This window comes from Ammospiza nelsoni, chromosome 1, assembly GCF_027579445.1.
Source record: "Ammospiza nelsoni isolate bAmmNel1 chromosome 1, bAmmNel1.pri, whole genome shotgun sequence".
In the NCBI taxonomy this organism is placed as follows: domain Eukaryota; kingdom Metazoa; phylum Chordata; class Aves; order Passeriformes; family Passerellidae; genus Ammospiza; species Ammospiza nelsoni.
This window is the reverse complement of record NC_080633.1, coordinates 67,789,730-67,798,639: the sequence shown is the minus strand read 5'-3', so window position 1 is coordinate 67,798,639 and position 8,910 is coordinate 67,789,730. Positions and strand designations below refer to the sequence as shown.

At 39.7% G+C, this 8,910-nt stretch overlaps 1 protein-coding gene across 2 annotated transcripts in view; it reads right to left on the bottom strand.

Moving 5' to 3' along the window:
• Positions 1-364: 364 nt before the first annotated feature.
• TXNDC5 (thioredoxin domain containing 5) overlaps positions 365-8,910 on the bottom strand; it is a 28,118-nt gene continuing 19,572 nt past the window's right edge. For both annotated transcript variants that reach the window (XM_059466923.1, XM_059466913.1), the window contains exons 7-10: positions 6,811-6,954; positions 3,945-4,033; positions 1,066-1,195; positions 365-508 (exon numbers count right to left, since the gene is read on the bottom strand). In XM_059466923.1, the coding sequence (XP_059322906.1) occupies positions 386-508; positions 1,066-1,195; positions 3,945-4,033; positions 6,811-6,954 (486 nt within the window). In that variant the 3' untranslated portion in view covers positions 365-385. The remainder of the gene's footprint in view (positions 509-1,065; positions 1,196-3,944; positions 4,034-6,810; positions 6,955-8,910) is intronic.

Genomic DNA, 8,910 nt, shown 5'->3' with positions numbered 1-8,910 from the left:
AGTTTGTAAGGATCACTTTTTAACCAGATCTAACCTGAAGACAAAAATATTCTACTGCTTCCCTTCAGTTGGTTTTCTTAATGTATTTTGGTCTCAAAGGAAACCATTTACACTTCATTGCAGGAATGCAGAAATGCAGTGCAACTACCAATGCTGAAAATACTCTTGATTTGCACAGTAACTACTTGTTAGCTTTCCTTCACACACACGTCTCTAACACACACACAAGGGGAAGATACCAAAGTTTAGTACATTCAATTTCCTAGAACCAAAGAAACAAAAAAAGCCCCACCCTCCCCAAATACACTATTTAAAAATCAGCAAAGATAGAAATCCCTCAGCTACTGTACAGAGACAGCCAGGGTACAGAGCATCCAGACTTTTATTACAGTTCATCCCTTGCCTGACGCAGGACAAAGTTATGCAGTGATTTGAGGTCTCTCGTTCCGTTGTGTTCACCAATTTTCTTTCCACCTCGGAAAAGCAGAAGTGTAGGATAACCATTGACCTTCAAAAGACACACATGAAAAAAAAATTGCTATTAATGTTCAAACTTGTATCCATCACTCATATTTACCTGATTCTGAAAAGCCATCAAACCCCTCAAAACAGTAAGCCATTTTAATTTAAAAAAACAAACCCGCAGCAGAACTTTCAATGCCAACCTGCAATTTCTGAACATTTTTAAGAGAATGGGGAATGTTCCTCTAGGCTCTTGGAATGACAGCCTTCTATCTTCAACTGTCTGCCTAACAGCTCTGAAAGACTATTTTTTTTCTAGGAACAGAATTCAGCATTGGATACCACAAGACAGCTTTAGTGTTTTCAGAGAGGTTTCCTCAAGTAGGAACTTCTCCAGCTTTGTCCAATAATGGAAATGACCAAGCCTGAACAAACAGTTCAGTAACAAAATGATGTCACCAGGTGCCTCTTATTGACTAATAGAGACCACAGCTGTACTGTCACCAGGCACCTGGAGTGCAGCAGCCAACTGGGCTGCACACTGGAGCCTCCAACATCTGGTACACAATACTGTCCCCTTCATTTCAGAACTTTCACACTTACAGAAAATCTGTTGCAGATGTTACGTTCCACAGTACAGTCCACTTCTGCTATTTTGACATCAGTCAAACCTGGAAATTGCTCTTTGGCAAGGTTCTCCCAGATTGGAGCCAAGTTCTTACAGTGACCACACCTAGAAACAAAGGAGGGAGATTTGTTTAACAGATACACTTTCTACTTTATCTCTACTGTCTTGCTGCAATTGCTCTAAGTTTAACTAGCAGCCTTTCCTATCCCCATATGATTTCGCCCTCCAACTCCCTTGCACTATTATGTCAGTAAATGAGCTAAGAAAAGAAGTTATTTTATTTAAGTTAAGCACTGAAGTACTTTCTGGCCTTTGTTAGTCTTGCCTAGAATGGTATTCTAAATCTCGGTACATTAACATTTTACCCTACAGAAGAATATGAAGCCAAATAAAGACAAGCACAGAGAATGTTTAAATGGAAAAAAAAGATCTCTTGGAAACAAAAATGCTTTTAGGAAGACACAGAATGTCTGTAGAATTAATTTTCCAGGTAGCATATGCCAGTCATACTAAAGCTACATAGCCCGAGTTTTAATTAATTAAATGAGATTTTAATTTCCCTATTAAATTTCTTCCAGTTCCTAGTGGCCTCCTCAACCATTAGCATTCATTTTGTTTATATTTTGAACTTGGCTTAGTCAAGTTCTTAATGTGAACTTCTTACTGCCTTTAAGAAGAATTCCCAAAGCACTTTAGCCTTTAAATCTGCATTGCTCATACTATTCTAACCCAGCTGCACCTTAATTGGGTTATTAAAACAGACCCATAATTGCCTCGAGGCTAGATCAGGGCATTTACAAAAATAATGAAAGATGTCTCAGCAGAAGTTTTCTTAAAGCAAGCCAGTGTATATTTAAACTACCTTGTTAATGCACAGTGACAGTATAAAAGCATTTCTGACTACGCACAAAAACTACTAGAACAGAATGATTTTGTGCTTACAATGCAAATTAACATTAATATTTATCCAAAACTAACTGAAGGGCAGAACTAGAAAGCAACATAATAGTGTTTGCTGAGCCCTACATAAGTTAATCCACTTGGAAGAGAATATGGTCATTTATAGGCAGAGCACTACAGGCAGTCACAAGCCTGACTTTCAGAGCCAAAACTAGGATATGAGTTACATAAATATAGGAAGCATTTTCCTAAATGGTGGCTTTCTGAGCATTGCAGCCAGGCAGCACACACTGGTGACTCTACATCCTGAAACCACTGTTTCTCACCCTGCCATCCAGCACTGATCTTATCTGTGAGATCCAGAAGCATCCCATGATATCTTGTGAGTTGAGGACATGGTATTGTCAATAAGAGATAATCAAAAGGGGGGAATTTCTTGATCTCAAACTCTCCCAGAAAAGGTTGCTCCAGGTAATGAACTAGTAGATGTGCCAGCAAGCCCTGGGTTCAGAACTCAGACTGGAAGCTGCTCTTGAGCACAGGTGTGAAGTGAATTTCCCAGCCAGTTCTGCAGGTGGGGCAGAAGCAGCACGGGCACAAATCTAAATCCCTCCCAGAGTACAGAAGGGACAAAGGCAGTGAGGAAAGAGCAGTCAAAGATGAGGGGTGTGCATGCTATGGGCAGGACATTTCTTAACCCAGTGGTGGCAGATATTTGCTCATATCCAAAAGCAGATCTTACAGGTGGAAGAGAGCATAGCAGTGGTTCTCAAGCAGCAAAGGGTGACAACACTGTAAAAGCCTGCAGCAATGAGCTTAAGTGAAATTAAATGCTCCCAGGTAATTCTTGCCTACATTAAGAAACATATTCATGCCTACTGTTGAAGTTAAACGGCAATATTTTGAGATGCCTGAGCACATCTAAATATGGGTGGTATTTGCTTGCATTGCTTTGTAATGGGGCCTTTTGTAACATAAACAAAACATTTTTTATACTTTCTACACTGTGTTAATGGAATGCTAGTGATTAAATCAGAGATGTGTTATCTTTCACACAGTGAAATATAGCTAAACTTTAATCTCTCCCACTACACTAGGCTTCCTTCTGTTGGCTAAAAGACCAGCAATGGATGAGCAAGATGGTATGCAAGTTCCATTAAATTCTGTAGAGGTGCAAATAAGATGAATTCTATAAACCAGAAAGAGAAATGTGAAACTTTCTTTTTGTTTCAGAAAGGGAATAGTAAGAAAAAGGGGGAAATACTTCTACAAGTTTGTAATACTGAGGTCTTAACCCATCTGGAGTGCCAGGCTCTGCTGGATATAGCAGGAATGGCAGATGCCAGACGTGACTTTAATTTCCCTCTTCAAGGCATTCCATTGGGTATCTCCACCTACACCATCTGCCCTGGGTCCCTCTAAGAACACACTGCATGAACATACACTCTTAAGAACATCTTAAAATTTTCACTTCTGCAAGTTAGTTTTTGAACAGTTATTTGAAGAGTAACAGGCAGTTAATTATCCATAGCTCAACAATCTGTATCAAAACTCAGGTGCTCCAATGAGGCTCCCAATGTGTCTGGAGAGTGCCCTAAGGCCAGCATCCTCTCCTTTCTCAGCACTGAGATATGGTGATATACTCCCCTCATCTAACCCTAACCCAGGGATGGGAACATGCTGCACCTACAAAGAAAGCTTCACTCTCCCTGTTACCCCAGCAGGACCTGGAGGCTGACACGGTAAAGCTTCTGTGTCAGCCTTTCCACAGAGAGGCAGCTCAAGGGAGCTAAACAAGACTGAGCTTTTTTTTTGCTTTGACTCTTGCCAACGCACACATTCTTCAGCTAATTTACAGTTTAGATCAAGACAACAAATCCAGTACTACAGCAACTATTGCACTCACATCTTAGCCAGCAATAATCCTGAACAGCAACAGCTGCAAACTGCTTACCATGGAGCATAGAATTTAATAAAGGTGATCCCCCTAGCAATGGTTGCATCAAAGTCTTTTTCAGAGAGAGCGAGCACTGAAGCCTGCCCCTGAAAAAAAGAGAAAAATATGTCAAAACATTTTGTATATACAACATCAGTCTACTGAGCTTTTACATTCCTAAAAGGGAAACTGGAATTGGAAAAGATAATATTGTTGGTAATATAAACAAGAGTAGCAGCAGCAGACCTGCCTTTTACTTCTCAGCAACTTTCCTTCCCTAGAGAGATGTAGAGAAAAGAGTGTTTTACACTGAATCTCATCCATAACTGGAGAAACAAAGCTTCCCTATTTTCAAAGGATTTGCCTGTATCCAAATTTTCTGTAATTTAATGAATTCTGTAATTTTTAATAATTCTAAAAAATCACCTTAATTTTAATACACTATGTTTCAAGGAACAGCCCTTAGAGGAGTTGGCTTCAAGCAAGTAATGGACGTCTGAGGTTTAATGAGGTATTCAAGGCACACAAGTGATGTCTCAAGAGCTGCTCTCTCTGTTCTTTCTTCCCCTGCATTGCATTCACAGAAAAATCTGTTACCAGAAACACAGATTTGCCTGTCAAGAGGACATCACAACACCACACTTGCATGGGTGCCAGGAAATGTTTCTACTCCTGATAATATCAGGAGCAAGGGAATGATGGGAGGAAAGCACATTGCTTACATTCTCACATGAGAGCATGGAGCTGAAACTTCATTTTTTGTGTGAGACCTTTAAGGGTGGGAGGGATTAAAAACAGATAAATGTACCTCATGCCTATAAAAGCTTCAAAATCAAATGAAAGCAAGAGAAAAACAAGATCACAGCTCACAGTATTATCAATTCTATTTTAACCCCAGTAAGTTTTGTGAAGCCAAAATTAAATTTGAAAATCCCAATTATCCAGTACCTTTAAACATTTTTGTAAATAACTGTTAGTTCATGGAATTATTTCACTGTGCTGAAGTGTTATTACCTCTAAATAACTGCTAAGAAATTAGAAATTATACTTTTATACTTTCTAATTATTAAATAATCAGAAATAATTAAATGAAGCAAAAAGTAAGCACTGTGCTTGTACTCTGATTTTCCTAAATGGCTATCTAAAACTGATGTTCCTAACATAATATACAATCTAAAATACAAAATTTGAAAGCCTGATTAGTAACAACTTCCCCATGATTTGCATAGCAAAACGAATTTTAAAGCTCTGTAGATTACTATCAGAATAGCAATGTGAACTATATAACCACAAAAATAATTTAACATCCGATATCTCAATTTTAGCTTTGCATCTCAAAAAAAAGACATCTAATGCAATCACATAATCTGAGCATCTGCTGGTCACACTGCCTTAATCCACCAGGATCATGTTTTGTACGATTTTAGCCATGTCTGGCAGTAGAGAAGTCTCATGGATGTAAAAGCACAGCTGGCAAGTACTTGGGCTATATAAGACATGGGGGAATCCAAGTAGGGGCTCAACACTGGGACACAAATTTGGAGTGGGAACTCATTGCCTTTGCTGCCTGTGGTTAACTGATGGCAAATGCAGTCAGTGTTTGCTGGCTACAGGGGCTGGCCCCTTGTTTCAAAATTCATGAAAACAAAGAGTCGGGGATCTGAAGATAAAAGTTGTAAGGACAAGCTGAGTCCAGCACTATGTCTGCTATTATTTGGCAAAAAAAATCCCTCAACAATCCTTTCTTCCTTGTGTGTGTGCTGGTGAATGCAAGGCAGAAGTGGGAATTTGTGTCACATGTGGTTTATGTTATTTCTATAAAAATAGAAAGACAACTAATTACTTTCGGCATTGTACTAACACCAGCTCATTGGGATCTTCCAAATATGAGGTCAATTAAGAAAATAAAAATTGAAGAGCGTGACAATTGCAAATCTATGTGGTCTGTAATGTTTGGTAAGCCACTTTATGCAAGATGGGTAATGCTGCTGGAAAAGTCAGCTGGGAAAGGTAATATTTTCCTGTAAGAAGCTGCATAGAAACTGTATTTATATTAATCATATTTTTGCCTAATTATTTAAGTTCATTCTATAGCACAAGGGAATGTAAATCCCTGTCCCTTATTTTATAGGCAGAAAGTATGTTCTGCACATTTCATGAAAAATTATGTTTGAAGTCCATCCCTAATTTCTCAGCCTCACCAATTTTTCATTCATCTCCAAGAAAAATGGCAGATGAAATACCAACAGGATTAGAAAAGACAGAAAATTATATGACATGAACTACAATTGTACAAACGTTATTTCTGCCAATTTCTGAACAACAACAATTTCTGTAGTTCCAACAACCAAGATAAAAATAAGTCTCCAAACGCCAAGGAGTTTTCCTGTCACAGGGCACGTTACCTTACCATATTGGTACTGGTCTTCCTAATCTTTGTTCATTGCTTCTGCAGATAGATTTCTAAGTACAGAACCCTGGCTTATTTTAGGGGCTTAGCAGTGTGCCCCATGCCCCTGGATTCAAGTGGTAATGTTGCAAGGAATGTTCATCTCTATGGTAGTGAGCTATGCTGTCATAAAGACCCAGGTGCCAGCAGTTCCATAGGCCAAAGAGACCACATTCATGCCTGTATCTAAGTAACTTACTGCAACCATAAAATAGAAATCAATTTTTTTTTCCTTCTCCAATTCATCAGGGTAGTAAAAGTATCTCTAGGATTTATGATCTGATTCCATCATTAGTTACTCAAAAAAAAATAACCAGGGAATTATTTGGTACAGTTTACCTCCAGAAACTGTCAAGCTATCAGAGAGAGAGAAACACATGGAGGGCTCAGACAGGCAGCTAAAACAGTCTCAACACCTTACATTGGAGCACTTACCTCAACAGGGGTGGGCTCTGCAGGTGGCTGTGGGGGGGCTTCAACAGGTTTATCTGCTGGTGGCTCCTTCCCAGAGCTCTGCAGTTGGGAATCCACATATTCTTTCAAGGAATCAAAGTCCCTCTTCCCTTTGTATTGGTCACCCTACAATTAGCAAATAGTTTGTGCAACCTTCTACATGCAGTTGACAAAGCAAATAAATAATTACTAGTAAGACATAAGATTGCCAAGTGTAAGCAAATAAACAATAAATATCTAGTTCTAAAACTTCTCTATGACATTCCATTCACTCCATGTCTTCAGCTTTTGCCACAGATTCTTCAGTATCCAAAGGGAACAATCTAACATTCCCTTGAAATGAAAGGTGTTTTCGAAACATAGAAGCAAATTTTGGAAACATTTCCACTTTGACCTTCTGGTCTCACCTTAGTCAGCTTTTTAAGAGTTATTTTCTTGCATCTAACTCTACTACAAGGAACAATAAAGTACCCACTGTGGTTTGGGTGATGTCTCTGTTACCCTGTGAGCTCTACACAGTGCTTTGACAGGGCTGAAAAATTTAGCTTGCCTGTCTCTGGACTACACAGTCATTCCTCTGGCCTACACACTTGCCACAAGTCCTTGGAAAACCAAAATAGTAAGGCATTGCACTCTGGGCACCTTAGTTGCACCTGGGTGCAAGAGACAACAGCAGCCTGCTGCAGGGCAGACATTTCCAATTGCACCACTCTCCCAAAAGTCTAATCCTGTTTTTAAACCTGCACATGAAGCAGTCAGCCAGCCAGATCTTTGAGAGGCCACAGTTTACCTTGGATGCTTCCCCATATTTCAGGTACTTTCCAAATCCAGAGAACAAGACAATCAGGAGATTGTCAGAACAAGAAATCAGAGCACTTGTGAGCAGCTCGTAGTCTCAAACCCACTGTCGGCCCTCTCCAATTTGGCCCTTGCATGATTGCCCTCAGGGTTGTCTGTGAAAATTAGTACTAATTTTCCTGTTCAGAAGAGAGATCATATCTTTGAGGCATTACATACCCATTCTGGATAGAATTCTTGAGATGTGGTCCTATGTGGTGTGGGCTGCAAGATATATTTCCTCTTGTAGATGAGGAAGACTCTTTAAGGAACAACATCCAATCTTCCATACATTAGAAGGAAGAACAGGCATCTCTTCAGCTTTCCTTTATCATTGGGACTCCTTCTACACATTTTCCTTCTTTTGTAATTGATAATGTTTCCTCTAACTACTGCCCCTTTCCTGGCAAGAAGCCTGTACCTGTTTGTTTGTACCAACAGCAGTGGTGTGATGCCAGACTTCAGTTATGGCAAAGGGGATGAAGGTATTACAGACAAGGCTGGATGACTGAATCAGTTCTCCTCCTTCCCCATTACTAACCAGTATCATGGCTGCCAGAGACAGTTTCAGGAATTTCTGGGCCAGATTATTGTTCTGTGTTTTTTCAAATATGTTGTATCAGCCCATGGAGGAATATGTGATTTTGGTGGCTGTATTCCACCAAGGAATGCCACACTGCCAGTGGGGAAAGACAGTTTGATGTCAACTGAAATGCATTTTTCAGATTAATGGCTGAGGTTCAGCTCTACCAAATACAACAGTAGTATTTTTTTTTTTCTTTTGCTGCACTCTTGATTGAAATAACTCCAAGGAACTCCAATTATTACAATGTTTAAACTACAGCTTAATTAACTAAAAAACCTCTAGCCTTGGACATGCCACCATGCTTGATTTGAGCACTCCATCAGCTTCCAGCAGTGCTGCTTGAATGTGAATCTGGTTTGGATTCAAAAACACAGGGGCTGCTTCATTTAAATTTGCTAGTGTCTGATCTTATAGGGGTGCTTATACCAAAGCTCATAGGGTATGTGCTTGCAGCCAGTTTCTCTTCAGAGTGCCAGAAAATTGCCACAAGCAGTGGCCACTAAACCGTTTCAAGTAACAAAACTTAATGTTGCTGATACTGTAAATGTTCAAAAAGGACACAGGTTGAATGGGAGAAAACCCCCTCATCCTTCCCCCTGCCAAGAACTTAGCAGGTAAGAGCTACAAGTGCAGTCCTGGGCTCTCTTGCAGGCCTGTTT